At 40.7% G+C, this 16,629-nt stretch overlaps 1 protein-coding gene across 13 annotated transcripts in view; it reads right to left on the reverse strand.

Moving 5' to 3' along the window:
- Positions 1-16,629, reverse strand: part of RTN1 (reticulon 1) — a 495,935-nt gene that overhangs the window by 154,337 nt on the left and 324,969 nt on the right. For 12 of the 13 annotated variants that reach the window (XM_054240000.2, XM_078335057.1, XM_078335059.1 and 9 more), the window contains one exon: positions 13,013-13,783. The exons of the other annotated variant lie outside the window; for it this stretch is intronic. In XM_054240000.2, the coding sequence (XP_054095975.2) occupies positions 13,013-13,783 (771 nt within the window). The remainder of the gene's footprint in view (positions 1-13,012; positions 13,784-16,629) is intronic. 13 annotated transcript variants of the gene reach the window in all.

Here is a 16,629-nt window from a genome sequence, read left to right on the forward strand (position 1 = left end):
AAAAAAGCAGGGGCGGCAAGCCTAGTCTCTGATAAAATGGACTTTAAAACAAAAACAAAAAAAATCAAAAGAGATAAGGGCATTACATAATGGTAAAAGGATCAATACAACAAGAAGAGCTAAATACTCTAAATATACATGCACCCAATACAGGAGCACCCAGATATATAAAGCAAGTCCTTAATGACCTAAAAAGAGACTTAGACTTTTGCACAATAATAGTGGGAGACTTTAACACTCCACTGTCAATATTAGACAGATCAACAAGACAGAAAATCAACAAGGAAATCCACGACTTGAATGCAGATCTGGACCAAGAGAACTTAATAGGCATTTACAGAACTCTCAACCCCAAATCCAAAGAATATATGTTCTTCTCAGGACCACATCACAATAACTCTAAAATCGACCACATAATTGGAAGTAAATCACTCCTCAGCAAATGTAAAAGAACGGAAATCATAACAAACAGTCTCTCAGACCACAGTGCAATCAAATTAGAACTCAGGATTAAGTAACTAAAAACTGCACAACTTCATGGAAACTCAACAACTGGTTTCTGAATGTCGACTGGATAAACAATGAAATGAAGGCAGAAATAAAAATGTTCCTTAAAGCCAACGACAACAAAGACACAATGTACCAGAACCTCTGGGACACATTTAAAGCAGTGTCTAGAGGGAAATTCATAGCAATAAATGCCCACATGAAAAGCAAGGAAAGATCTAAAATCAATACCCTATCATCAAAATTGAAGGAGTCAGAGGAGCAAGATAAAAAAAAAAAACTCAAAAGCTAGCAGAAGACAAGAAATAACTAAGATCAGAGTAGAACTGAAGGAGAGAGACACACAAAAACCCTTCAAAAAATCAACAAATCCAGGTGTTTTTTTGAAAAGATCAACAAAATAGATAGACTGCTAGCCAGATTAATAAAAAAGAAAAGAGAGAAGAATCAAACAGATGCAATAACAAATGATAAAGGGGACATCGCCACTGATTCAACAGAAATAGAAACTACCATCAGAAATTACTACAAACAACTCTATGCACACACACCAGTAAATCTGGAATAAATGGATAAATTCCTGGACACTTGCACTCTCCCAATACTAAACCAGGAAGAAGCTGAAACCCTGAAGAGACCAATAACAAGGGTTGAAGTTGAGGATGCAATTAATAGCCTACCAACAAAAAAAGTCCAGGTCCAGATGGGTTTACAGCCGAATTCTACCAGAAGTACAAAGAGGAGCTGGTACCATTCCTTCTGAAACTATTCCAAACAATACAAAAAGAGGGAATCCTCCCCAGCATGATCCTGATACCAAAACCAGGCAGAGACTCAACTCAAAAAGAAAACTTCAGGCCAATATCAATGACGAACATTGCTGCAAAAATCTTCAATAAAATACTGGCAAACCAAATGCAACAGCAAATCAAAGAGCTTATTCATCACGTTCAAGTAGGCTTCATCCTGGGGATGAAAGGCTGGTTCAATATACGCAATTCTATAAACGTAATCCACCACATAAACAGAACCAAAGACAAAAACCACATGATTATCTCAATAGATGCAGAGAAGGCCTTTGGCAAAATTCAACAGCGCTTTATGCTAAAAACCCTCAATAAACTAGTTATTGATGTAACATATCACAAAATAATAAAAGCTATTTATGACAAACCCACAGCCAATATCATACTGAATGGGCAAAAACTGGAAGCATTCCCTCTGAAATCTGGCACAAGACAAGTATGCCCTCTCTCACCACTCCTATTCAATACAGTATTGGAAGTTCTAGCCAGAGCAATTGGCAAGAAAAAGAAATAAAGGGCATTCAATTAGGAAAAAAGGAAGCCAAATTGTTTCTATTTGCAGATGACATGATTATATATCTATAAGACCCCATGGTCTCAGCCCAAAATCTCCTGAAACTGATAAGCAACTTCAGCAAAGTCTCAGGATACAAAATCAATGTGCAGAAATCACAAGCATTCCTATATGCCAATAACACACAAACAGAGAGCCAAATCAAAAGTGAACTTCCATTCACAGTTGCTACAAAGAGAATAAAATATCTAGGAATATAACTAACAAAGGATGTAAAGGACCTCTTCAAGGAGAACTACAAACCACTGCTCAGTGAAATAAGAGAGGACACAAACAGATGGGAAAACATTCCTTGTTCATGGTTAGGAAGAATCAATATTGTGAAAATGGCCATACTGCCCAAAGTAATTTACAGATTCAACACTATCCCCATTAAGCTACATATGATCCTCTTCACAAAACTGGAAAAAATACCTTAAACTTCATATGGAACCAAAAGAGAGCCCACATAGCCAAAACAAGCCTAAGTAAAAATAACAAAGCTGGAAGCATCATGCTGCCTGACTTCAAACTATACTACAAGGCCACAATAATCAAAACAGCATGGTACTGTACCAAAACAGAGATATAGACCAATGGAACAGAACAAAGGCCTCAGAAGCAACACCACACATCTACAATCATCTAATCTTTGACAAACCTGACAACAACAAGCAACGGGGAAAGGATTCCCTGTTTAATAAATGGTGTTGGGAAAACTGGCTAGCCACATGCAGAAAGCAGAAACTGGACCCCTTCCTGAAGCCTTACACTAAAATTAACTCCAGGTGGCTTAAAGATCTAAACATGAGACCTAACACCATAAAAACCCTAGAAGAAAACCTAGGCAAAACCATTCACGACATAGGCATAGGCAAGGACTTCATGGCTAAAACACCAAAAGCAATGGCAACAAAAGCCAAAATAGACAAATATGAGCTAATTAATCTCCAGAGCTTCTGTGCAGCAAAGGAAACAATCATTAGAGTGAACTGGCAACCAACAGAATGGGAAAAAATTTTTGCAATCTACCCATCTGACAAAGGGCTACTATCCAGAATCTACATAGAACTAAAACAGATTTACAAGAAAAAAACAAACAAACCCATTCAAAAGTCAGCAAAGGATATGAACAGACACTTTTAGAAAGAAGACATTTATGAGGCCAACAAACACATGAAAAAATGCTCATCATCACTGGTCCATTAGAGAAATGCAAATCAAAACCACATTGAGATACCATCTCACACCAGTTAGAATGGTGATTATTAAAAAATCAGGAGACAACAGATGCTGGAGAGGATGTGGAGAAATAGGAACACTTTTACACTGTTGATATGAGTGTAAATTAGTGCAACCATTGTGGAAGACAGTGTGGCGATTCCTCAAGGACCTAGAAACAGAAATTCCATTTGACCCAGCAATACCATTACTGGTATTATACCTAAAAAGTTAAAAACTGTTCTATTATAAAGACACATGCACACGTATGTTCACTGTGGCACTGTTTACAATAGCAAAGAATTGGAACCAACCCAAATGACCATCAACGATAGACTGGATAAAGAAAATGTGGCACATAAACACCATGGAATACTACACAGCCATAAAAAATGATGAGTTAATGTGCTTCACAGGGACATGCATGAATCTGGAAACCATCATTCTCAGCAAACTGACAGAAGAACAGAAAACCAAATACTGCATGATCTCACTCATAGGAGGGTGTTGAACAATGAGAACATGTGGACACAGGGAGGGGAGCATCACACACTGCAGTTTTGGGGGGCTAGAAGAGGGACAGCGCAGGGTGGGGAGGGTGGGGAAGGAAAATGTGGGGAGAAATACCAGATAGAGGTGATGGAGGGATGAAGGCAGCAAGCTACCTTGCCATGTATGTACCTATACAACAATCCTGCATGATCTGCACATGTACCCCAGAACCTAAAGTACAATTAAAAAAAAGGAAAGAAAGAAATACAATGATCAGAGAATACTATAAACACCTCTATGCACATAAACTAAAAAATCTAGAAGAAATTGATAAAATCCTGGAGACATACACCCTGCCAAGACTGAACCAGGAATAAACTGAATCCCTAAATAGACCAATAACAAATTCTGAAATTGAGGCAACAATAAATAGCCTATCAAGCAAACAAAAGCCCAGGACCAGTTACATTTACAGCTGAATTCTACCAGAGGTACAAAGAAGAGCTGGTACCATTTCTACTGAAACTATCCCAGAATATTGAAAAGGAGAGACTCCTCCCTAACTCACTCAATGAGTTCATCCTGATAACAAAACCTGGCAGAGATACAACAACAACAAAAAAACTTTGGGCCAATATTGTTGATGAACACCAATGCAATACTGCTCAATAAAATACTGGCAAACTGACTCCAGCAGCAAATCAAAAAGCTTATCCACCACAATCAAGTAGGTTTCATTCCTGGGATGCAACTTTAGTTCAGCATGTAAACATCAAGATGTGATTAGTCACATAAGCAGTTCTAAAAACAAAACCAATGAGATGATTATCTCAATAGATGAAGAAAAGGCTTTCAATAAAATTCAACATCCCTTCACGTTAAAAACTCTCAATAAACTAGATATTGAAGGAACATACCTCAAAATAAGAGCCATATATGACAAACTCACTACCAAGATCATACTAAATTGGCAAAAGTTAGAAATCTTCCTATTAAAAAGCAGCACAAGACAAGGATGCCCTCTCTCACCACTCCTATTCAACATAGTATTGGAAGTTCTGGCCCAGGCAATCAGGCAAGAGAAAGAAATAAAGAGTATTCAAATAGGAAGAAAGGAAGTCCAACTATCTTTGTTTGCAGATTACATGACCCTGTATCTAGAAAACTCCATTGTCTCAGCCCAATAGCTTCTTAAGCTGATAAGCAACTTCAGCAAAGTCTCAGGATATAAAATCAATGTACAAAAATTGCTAGCATTCCTACACACCAACAACAGGCAAGCAGAGAGCCAAATTATAAATGAACTCCCACTCACAACTGCCACAAAAAGAATAAAATACCTAGGAACACAGCTAACAAGGGAAGTGAAGTACCTCTTCAAGGAGAACTACAAAGAACTGCTCAAAGAAATCAGAGATGATACAAAGAAATGGAAAAACACTCCATGCTCAGGGATAGGAAGAATCAATATTGTGAAAATGGCCACACTGCCCCAAACAACTTACAGATTCAATGCTATTCCCATTAAACTACCACTGACATTCCTCACAGAATAAGAAAAAAAAAATTAATTCATTTGGAACCAAAAAAGAGCCAGAATAGCTAAGACAATCCAAGCAAAAAGAACAAAGGTTAAGGCATCATGCTACTGGACTTCAAACTATACTACAAGGTTACAATAACTGGTACCAAAACAAATATATAGAACAATGGAACAAAATAGAGCCCACAGAAATAATGCCACACATGCACAACCATCTGGTCTTTGACAAACCTGGCAAAAACAAGCAATGGGGAAAGGATTTCCTATTTAATAAATGGTGTTGGGAAAACTGGCTAACCATATGCAGAAAACTAAAACTGGACCCCTTCCTTACACATACGAAATTAACTCAAGATGAATTAAAGATTTAATCATAAGACCTAAAACTATAAAAACCCTAGAAGAAAACCTAGGCAATACCATTCAGGACATAGGTATGGACAAAGATTTCATTACAAAGATGCCAAAAGCAACTGCAACAAAAGCTCAAATTGACAAATGGGATCTAATTAAATGAATAAGCTTCTGCACAGCAAAAGAAACTATCATTGGAGTGAACAGAACAGAATAGGAGAAAATATCTGCAATCTATGCATTTGACAAAGGTCTAATATCCAGTGTCTACAAGGAACTTAAACAAATTTACAAGAAAAAAAATAAACAACCTCATTAAAAAGTGGGCAAAGGACATGAACAGATATTTCTCAAAAGAAGATATACATGCAGCCAACAAACAGATGCTAGCAAGTTTGTGGAGAAAAAGGAATGCATTTACACTGTTGGTGGGAGTGTGAATTAGTTCAACCATTGTAGAAGACAGTGTGGTGATTCCTCAAAGACCTAGACACAGAAGTACAATTTGACCTAGCAATCCCATTACTGGGTATATACCCAAAGGAATATAAATCATTCTATCATAAAGATACAGGCACATGTATGTTTACTGCAGCACTATCTACAATAGCAAATACATGGAACCAACCTAAATGCCTGTCAATGATAGACTAGGTAAACAAAATGTGGTACATGTACACCATCGAATGCTATGCAGCCATAAAAAGGAGTAGGATCATGTTCTTTGCAGGGACATGGATGGAGCTGGAGGCCATTATCCTTAGCAAACTAATTCAAACTAAACCAAATACCACATTTTCTCATTTATAAGTGGGAGCTGAATTATAATATATGGACATATTGAGATGGGGAGCAACAGACACTGGGGATTGTTGGAGGGTGAAGGGGGAGGTGGAAGAGCATCAGGAAGAATAGCTAATGGATGCTGGGCTTAATATCTAGGTGATGAAATGATCTGTGCAGCAAAACACCATGGCACATGTTTACCTACGTAACAAACCTGCATATCCTGCACGTGCCCCTGAGCTTGAAAGAAAAACATGTCAGTCTTTTATCAGGTAGACATTAGCTGGTCCTGGAAGGGTTAGGATGAGCTTAAAAGGGAGGGAAGGCCAGACACAGTGGCTCATGCCTGTAATTCCAGCACTTTGGGAGGCTGAGGTGGGCGAATCACCCAAAGTCAGGAGTTCCAGACCGGAGACCAGCCTGGCCAACATGGCAAAACCTCATCTGCACTAAAAATACAAAAATTAGCTGGGCATGGTAGTGAGTGCCTGTAATCTTAGCTACTCGGGAGGCTGAGGCACAAGAATCTCTTGAACCTGGGGGGCAGAGGTTGCTGTAAGCTGAGATCGCACCACTGCACTCCAGCCTGGGCAACAGAGGGAGACTCTGTCTCAAAAATAAAATAAAAACTAAAATAAAATAAAAAGGGAGGGAAGTAGAAGGATAACCCATTAACAGGATCATGCAACTGTTGAATTATGACAACTGGAGGTAGGGTATGGGTTGTGGTGGCCACAGAATAGAAAAAAGAGAAAACACAAGTGAAAAGAGAGAAATCACTGACTTGGAGTCTGATTCATATAGTGGGTGAGAAAAAGAGGGGTTTCAAAAGTTACTCAGAAATGGTGAGCCTGGGTGAATAAAATGAACAGGGATTCCATAGCTAGAAATATGGAAATATGAACAATGAGCTTGTTTGATGAGACAAGGGAAAAGATTCTCATCTTGGATGATTCCCTTTCTGAGGCACCCATCCTTATGGTGTCACACCCAGGAGTCCTCTGTCTAACCACCCAAACTGCTAGGACTCAGGAAGCTCCTGCTTGACCATACTCCTGGGAGAACACATGGCACAGCAGCCCACCCTTGTGCCAGCTGGTCTGATGCTGTGTTGTTCCAGAGATAGGCTGGTGCCCACCCATTCCGCACAACTGGGAGCCCCTAGGCAGCCTTGTATTTGTTTATATGATGATTTCATTAACCCTTGCTCCTTCACCCTTCCCCACTCTCCCTGACCCCAGACTGAAAGCACCTTGGGAGAAAAGTACAGCCAAGTTGTGTTTGTTCATCATCATATCCTTGCACCGAGCACAGTGCTTGGCACACAGGAGGTACGCAAGAAATAGCACTCGTGTGAGAGACAGCTCAAATTTTTACAACTGTGGCTATTACTCCAGTGTTAGCCCAAAACTGCCCTCAGAAATTCTGCCTTAGTAGAAGTAGGTCTGGATGTAACTCCATGTGTGATTCTAACAGTCCCTTCCAGTTAGGGCTGGCAGATTCAGCAAATAAAAATACAGGACACCTCAGTTAAATTTGAATCTCAGCTAAACAATGAAATTTTTTTTTAGTATAAGTATGCCATAAGAAATATTTGTGTTTTATCTGGCAACTCTACCTACAGTTGAAAACTACTATGTTAGTGTATTCAGAAAAAGAAGGCCCAAGGTCTTGCTTTATTTGCTCAAGAGTAAGGATGATTCCAGACAGCTGTGGGTGTGGGAGAAAAGGGCCTGAAGGGTTCCATCTTGAGCAAGTGAAGGTGCTACCTTAAAAATAATCCACCCTTACCATGAGTCAAAAGGGACTCATAGCTCCTGTAGATATTGCCCTATGTTCTTAAGGGAAACTAAAAGTTTAACAAAACGCTAGGAGTAATCAGGGAAAATTTTAGAACAAAACACAAGTTTCCATACCTTTGTTTAAAATTTCATGGCCTTCTAACTAAGATATTGGTTATTATGTATCAAGACTGACACTGCAACGCTAGAAACAGTAACCTAAAATCATCAGATAAAATAGGAAAATTGAGATGGTTAGAATGGCATCCCAGGGTGATGTGTTTGCTGCTGCTGATAATTATGATGATATAACTGAGAGGGATAAAAGGAAAGGTTAACATGGGTTATTTTAGCAAGTTGCAGAGACCAGTGTCCAACTGTGAATGATGCTGCCATTAGGGTTCCCTTTGTTCCTGGCTCATTGTCCACACAGCATCTGGAAGGATCATTTGAAAACCCAAATCTGATCCTGCTACATTTCCCTTCCTTCCTCCTACTCCAGCCATGCCAGCCTTCCAGCTCATCGTGGAAAGGACAAGACATTCCCAGCTCAGGGCCTTTGCACTGGAAGGCCCCTCAGCCTGGCCTCACTTTCTCAGACAGCTGAATGACTTGCTCCCTCAATCCATTTATTCTCTGCTCAAGCTGTTACCTCGGAGAAGCCTCTCCTCACTGCCACTCTCTTATGCTTTGCCTTGCTGCATTTTTCTGCATAACTATTACAACTACCTGGTATTATATATTTGGTTATTTGTGTATCTGTCTTCTCAACTAGAATGTAAGCTCCATGCAGCCAGGATTTCCTTCTGAGTCACTACTCACTCATCTGTGAGCCTTGGCAGCAATGGAACAATGCCTGACATGGAATAAATGGTCAACAAATATTTGTTAAATAAATAGATGAACGAAGCAATGATGTCACTTCACAGCTTAAAACCCTCCAATGGCTTCCAATTACTTTTGGAACAACATGCAAACTCCTTCCCCACTATCTTGGCCCTACCTACCTGTCCAGTTGTGTTCTCTGCAACACTTCTCTCTTCCTCCTCTGAGTCACAGGCCCCTTTTCAGTTCTCATAAAATACAGACTCAGGGTCTGTGCGTTTGCTGTCCCCCACAACTGATGTCCCTTCTAGGCCCTCTCTGAACTGTGGGCTTATTCTCCTCATTCAGATCTCAGCTCATGTGTCATCCCCTCAGAGAGGCAGTCCTTGGCCCCTCACACCCAACCCTCCATCACTCTTTATAGTGCTCATATGGTGAAATTACACTTTTTTATGTGTTTGTTTTTTATTTTCTGTCTCCTCTGACTAGCAGGTAAGCTCTGCAAGGGCAGGGACCTTGTATATCTTACTTACCACAATGTCTCAGTGGCCAGTGCATGTCTGATGTATAGAAGTCACTCAATAAATATTTTTTGAATAGAGGAATGAATTTTAAAAATGGGTAGGAGAATCACAAATCCTATCAATGCAAGGAAATAGCAATGGTCATTTTAAAATTTAAAAATTACTTTTAATGGCTTATTTCTTCTTGAGGGAAACTGAGATGTTTTAAGAATGACTTCTGATTATTGTCCTTTTTGAGGCTAACAGCTCACATAACACCCAGGACCATCGCAATATGCCTCTTGGTGTTTGTGTCAAAAACAACACGGTGCTCCTGGTCAATGTCTGGTCCATCAGGGCATTTATTATGTTTTCCTAAATTGCCTCACTTTTTTCATGACTGGTCTTGGCTTAAAAGAGATTTCCAGTATTTCAGCTGTAAGAATTCTTGCCTCTCCACCTCAGTGTATGTTTTTTAACTAGTGAAAATAGGTAAGTATGTTGGAGAACATCACAACATAGAATAATCTATTGGAATTCAGAGAAATATAAATATATTAGACATCTTGCTTAAACATCAGCGTCTGTGGCTAAAACTAATCTAATCTAAAATAGAATTTCTCTTCAGTTATTCTCCAGATTGGACGCTTTCCTTATTTATTAAACAATGATAAACTGAACTGTTTTTTGCTTAACATGCTTTCTTTTTCCTCAGTTTTCATGTAGAATTATGTGTAATTCTCAATTTTTGTTTTATCTGTTGTCACTGGAAATGGCAGAGTGACCTAAGACTCGATAGATGTAATAAAGCCCGTATCTCCTAGTGTCTATGGGCACAGTGTTACATGGTGCCAGGGTTCACAAGAAGGATGGAAGGGGGTCAGAAACCTTGCAGGATAAAAAGGGCAGGGAGGAAGGCCTCAATGAGAAGCTGGTTCTTTAATTTCATTCTTATCTGTTGCTATATGACTCTGGTATTTTGATGTGGGATGCATATGGAGAGAGAAGCTGAACAGGAAAGAATGTGTACTGCGCCATTTTCTCTTTCCTGAATAAACCTTGCTTAGAATGTTTATTTGGTTGCAGCTATGGAGACAACCATTGCCCTAACCCCATACTGTCAAATGGGTAACCCAACATCATAAAACTCCAATATCAAGTAAGCCAGATCTGCCAATGCCTTCTCTTAAACCTTCTCCAGAACCTCATTGGGCCATGGCTACTTAAAAAATGGAAAATCTCTAAAAATTAATGAACCCTTTGTCAAGTCTTTGCAAACTGTAATTTTTACATGAAGCATGAGCAGTGTAAGTAGACCTATACGTGTCGGGGCATTTCACTATTCCTGAGGACTGGCTGAAATTCTTCTGAACTGACAACAGAACAACCCTGGAGCTCTGTAAAACGCAGCTGATTATATAACTTACATCTTCAGAACATCAAGTATCTCTAGGGCAGAAAATAACAGAAGAGTTTTACTACGCATTGCCAGAAAGAGTACAAGGAGGCTTGGAAACTCGGGTATGTTCTGACCTCATGTTTCAGGCTGTGGCAATTCGTATCTAATCCACCTGAAGTCTCGGTTTTCTGATTTGTCATCACTCCGGAATCTCAATTTACATATTATGTGAAGTTCACTGGGCCCTCCAACTCCATGTACATGCAGTTCTTCAGACTAAAAGGGCACCCTGCCCTTCATCTGCTTGTTTCCCCCTGTTCCTCTGAGAGTCACCTCTGGTCCCAGTTCACCTGGGGAGCCACTGGACTCCAGAGCTCCTTAGCACCTTACGTTTCCCTTTCACAGAACACCAAGCACACTGGATTGGGACTGTTTCCTTGGTGTCTGGCCCCTGGAGGTAGGGACTGGTTTTGTTTGTTTTTTTTTGTTGTTGTTGTTGTTAATTCCCCATCACCCCTGCTTCATAGAGTACCTGACCAAAAGAAAGTATGTAGAAAGTCTTTCTTGAGTCAATGGGTGAATCTGAAAATCAGGGACTTGGCACAGTGAATCTTCAAGACCCTTGGAGCTTTATAGTTGAATGAGTCTGAAGTAATTTTGGGGAGAAGGAATTAACGCTAAAATCTATAGGGAAACAAGATAGGAGGAACTTTCATTAATTCAGTTCTATTCCAACACTTGGACCTGTACTATAGCATCAGGGTTTAGAGCAATCACTCCTCCTCTACAGGCTTTGGCTCCATTTTCAGAGTTTACTAGAAGCTCTTTCACCTGATATGCTTATCAAAGCTCTTTGAGATATGGTAGAATGCCAGTCACCAGAGGCAGGGGAAGGTTTGAGGACCTCTCACTGTCCTCTTCATCTCAATGCCTCATGGAAATCTGAGAGAGGTAGAGATGCAAAGGCTGGAGAGAAGAGGGGTGGCACAGGGTGGGGCAAGGAGTTTTCTGCTACCTCTCTGGCCTTTAGCCAGGGGTATAAGAGGCCTGCTTTGTGTTTGAGAGAATGTGTATTAGTGCTGTTTAATATCCTGCCTTGAGTCACAGTAGGAGAGTATTCAAATTGAAAAAGAGCATAGTCTAATGAAGTCCAAACTATAAAAATTTTAGTGAAGTACATCTTTTGGTTTCAAAAATAAAATTATATGGAACTTCAATAAACTAGATATAAAATGACAATGTTGATATTGAAAGGGAAAGGGAGGAGTTCACTTTAAGTTTGCTCTCCCTGTCTGTGCTACCCCTAAAAGATCCAGAAGTCCACCTTTCCCTTTCCCTTAAGTGTACAGACTTAGAGCTCATGCCAGGCATGTTAAATGCCAAGGTGCTTAAGGCAGTCTAGAGAGAATCGTCAACAGGCTTTGCTCATAATGTCTCCAAGAGACCTTTGCTATAGTTTGAATGTCCCTTCCAAAACTCATGTTTAAACTTTAATACCCAGTGTGGGAGTATTGAGAGGTGGAGCCTTTGAGAGGCTATGGTCTATTGGACTATGAAGGTTCTGCCTTCATGAGTGTACTAATGGATTAATGTATTAAAGAGTTAATGGATTAATGGATTATCATGGAAATGGGACTTGTGGCTTTATAAGAAGATGAAGAGAGACCTAAGCATAGCATGTTAGCATGCTCAGCCCCCTCACCACGTGATACCCAGCATCTACTTGAGACCCTTCAGAGAGTCCCCACTAGGAAGTCAGATGAGCCCCTTTGACCCTGGACTTCTCAGCTCTCAGAACTGTTAAGAAATAAATTTTGTTTCCTATAAATTACCTGATGTCAGCTGTTATAAGCAACACAAAACAGACTGAGACAACCCAGATCCCAGCAGAAAGCTGAGAAGCAGGTAGTACTGCATTGTCTCCTCTGGACAGCAGGGCCACATGAGGATTTTAATGTTTCCAGTATGTCATTTAATTATCTCCCCTCAAATAAAGAAAAAAAATACTTTACAAAGAAAACCTGATAGGACTTTAAGAGAAATCCCAGATTGCAACCTTTGTACAATTGGCAACAGATTGAAAATGTTGAACATTAATTAAATTAGTTAAACTAAATGAAATTTAAGGGGCCCATATAGTGAAGTATGTTGAATGAAAATAGTCATTCTTTAATATGTGTCTTAGAGACTGAGATTTCCATATGCTGGGTTTTCCTAAGTCAAGAAATAATGGGGCATCTACCTGTTCCAGAAGATGGAGGGGTGATAGATCCTGGGCTGTCATCTTCAGGCTCCGAGACGGTGACAGTGGGGACTGTGTCAGGACTTGGCTTTAAACATATATCTTGCTTCTCAGGGGTCTTCTCTTGGGTAGCGGTTTCAACAGAAGGTTCTATCTCTGTCAGTGTGATTTTGACAGGGGTGGTGATCTGAGGAGCCCTGTGCTGTTCTTCAGAGAGATCATCTATGTATGGAGCAAATGTGGATTCTTCACATAAATGGTCCTTGATTTTTCCCTCCACAGCAGCTGGTTTGTTAGGTTCACGGACCCCTTCAAGTTTTGTTGAGATGTCAGTGTCCTTATTCTTAAAGTCCAAGTCTTTGTTATCCAACTCGGGGTGACGTTGTTCTTGGTGCTTCACTTCCTCGGGTCTGGTTATGTCAATGTATTTATAGGCCTCTGCTTTCATCTGGTCCAGGGGATCTGCTAAGATCTTACTCACTTCAGTGGACTCTGCAGGAGTCATCTCTATTCCAGAATCAGAACTAAATAAGCTATGAGACTCTATCCCAGGTACATCTGGTAAGGAGGCTCCAGGTGTACCCAACTCCTCAGGGCTTTCTGAAATGGTGATGTGGCCATTTTCCTTCTGAAGAATTCCAGTGAAATATGTAGAATCTTCCTGAGGTGGGTAGCAGATGTCAGAAATCAGAGATGTGTAACACGATCCTTCCTCATCTTTGGATGTTATTGAGAACGTGTGGTCCATGGCACTGGAAGCACCTGCCACACCTATGAATCAAAGCAGCAGCAGACAGTGAGTAGGTGCTTGGCCTCAGCTCTCTCTCCTGTCTAACCCACCACCCACCCCTGCCTGGTGGAGACCCGACATCCTTTCCCCTCAAGACCTCAGAGTCCCCTCAGAGCTCCCTTGGAGCACCAGCATGTTAAACTTCCTCGTCTCCCTGACAGTCCACAGTTCTGGTATTTTTCTAGTAACAGACCCCAGAGGCTCACATAAACTGCCAGGACTAGATAAGTTGGGGACAGATCCTATAATACTAGGAAATTTATTTTCAGCATCTACTGCCTCAACACACAGTGACTTGATCTTAGTATTATTAAAAAGAAACCCTCTTTGTATTGAAAGTATTAACCACTCTTTAAGTAGAGGTGGAAATAAGGCTACCTCAGGACTGTAACTGCAACAATAGGATAGCTGACTGGGTATAGGAGCTGTTCTTGGAGATTCAGTGGCTGGAGAAGCCTCAAAGGAGCCACTTGTCCAGTCCTTTTGTTCATGGACTCCTGATCCATCTAGTCTCTTTTGTAAGGTCCACAGAAAAAGGGACTCCTAGCTTTGGACCCCATCCCAAAGTGGCATCACCCAATTGATGTGTTTCTCTATTTATTTCTTAAATTTTCCCCCTCGCTTTGTTTCCCTCCTCTTTTACGCTCCTACTGCCCCTTCATTGCCATCCAGTGATATTCCAACTAACCCACTGGGAATTCCTTCATTCCACTGGTGGTGCCAATGGTAAAACTGCAACTTGCCTTTCCCTCCCCACTCCTCATAATCCTACTCTCCTCTACCCTCCTCTGCTTTTTCTCCTTCTTATATACTGTATAATTAACATTATATTTATTATGCATTGATTGTCTCCTCTTGCTATATAAGCTCCATAAGGGCACTGACCAATGACTGCAGGACCTGATCCCATCCTGTTCTCCTTCATTCTCTCAGGCCCTAAAACAGGGCCTGATGAATAGTAGGTAGTCAATAAATATTTGCAAAATAAGGGAAAGTGATTTTTTTGGGAGGGGGCAGAGTTTCATTCTGTCACCCAGGCTGAAGTGCAATGGGACAATCTTGGCTCACAGAAACCTCAGCCTCCTAGGTTCAAGCAATCCTCTTGCCTCAGCCTCCTGAGTAGCTTGAGATCACAGGCATGGACCACCACACCCGGTTAATTTTTGTATTTTTAGTGGAGATAGGGTTTTGCCATGTTGGCCAGCTGTTCTCTAACTCCTGACCTCAGGTGATCCTCCCACCATGGCCTTCCAAACTGCAGGGATTATAGGCATTAAGCCATCACACCCAGACACACACACACACACACACACACACACACACGTGGTTTTTTGTTTTTTTTTTTTGAGACAGTCTTGCTCTGTCGCCCAGGTTGGAGTGCAGTGACATGATCTTGGTTCACTGCAGCCTCAACCTACAGGGCTCAAATGATACATCTACTTCACCTGCCCAAGTAGCTGGGACTACAGGCATGCTATGCCTGGCTAATTTTGTTTTCATGTTTTCGCAGAGATGTGGTCTCACTATGTTGTCCAAGCCTGTCCTGAATTCCTGGGCTCAAGTAATCCTCTTGCCTTGGCCTCCCAAAGTGCTGGGATTACAGGTATGAGCCACCTCACCTGGCCAAGGAAAGTAATTCTGAAGTTTAGAATTAAGAACAAATATCAGTATTGTGTGAGAAGACAGGCTAGAAGATTCCCCAAAATTGCTAATGATACTTCATTTAGCAAGTGACTTAATTTTGTGAGCAACAGACCAGTTCAAACCTATATATCTCAGCTAGGCTTCTCATTATATGTTTTTTTTTTTTTTTTTTTTTTTTTGCATATGGAAGCCCCTCTTTTCAAGTTAGAACAAAAAAGCTCAGTAACAAAAGAATAGTTATAAAGGAATAACAATAAGGATTGTCCTTATTGCCTGAGCATAGATAGACACCAAAGAAAAAAACTATTAAATTTAAATCCCTGGGTGCACACACACCTTTATCCTGAAGAATTCTTAAGTTTCTTTCATTATATGGGCTCAGCTTATATGTAGACCTCATTGGAGGCAGGGAAATAACCTGAGATAGATATTTCACTACAGATATTTGGATTCTAGGATTCTCTACCAGTTCTTTGGAACCGCTTGCAGGTGTTAATAAGTAATATTCACCAGAAAGTAAGCAGAGGAGGGGTTTGTCCATATATATGAATAGTCTGGAGAGGTGGGAAGTGAGAAAGAGAAACTGGAGAAGAAACAGTAAGTGCTTCATTTGGTTTCCAAAGTTGTGTCTCAGTCATTATCCAACTCTTATTCAATTCCCCCACTGCAGAGGCCACCACAGGGCTCCTGACCCTTATTACCTATCCCTGACATGCTGCATATCCCTCTAGCCCACTATCTCCTGCCACCAGGGTTATCTCACTAAACACACGTGTCACTTGCTTAGTGCCCAGCCCCTGGGCTCGGCTCTGCCTTGCAAAATCCTTGGATTCTGCAGCTTGGCATCTGAGACGACGTGAATACTACCTGGTCACGGCTCTGTTGCCACCATTCCTCTCAACCTCTACTCAAGGCATAAAAAGCCCTTCAGTGTCGCATTCACTTGACCAGCTTTTCTAGCCCTGTCTTCCACTCTCCAATTCAATTTCTAAGCTCCACTAATATAAATTACCCAATACTTCTTCAATATTGGATCCTTCCAACCTCCACATCCAAATCTCTGCCCTTCACCATCAAGCCATTAAACATAAGAAACTTTAAATGTCACTGTCTCCATGAAGAATTTGCTGGCTGCCAGTCCATTTAGGCTGTTTCAACAAAAGGACTGTAAACTATGTAGATT

The sequence above is a fragment of the Callithrix jacchus genome, chromosome 8, assembly GCF_049354715.1.
Source record: "Callithrix jacchus isolate 240 chromosome 8, calJac240_pri, whole genome shotgun sequence".
NCBI classification, from domain to species: Eukaryota; Metazoa; Chordata; class Mammalia; order Primates; family Cebidae; genus Callithrix; species Callithrix jacchus.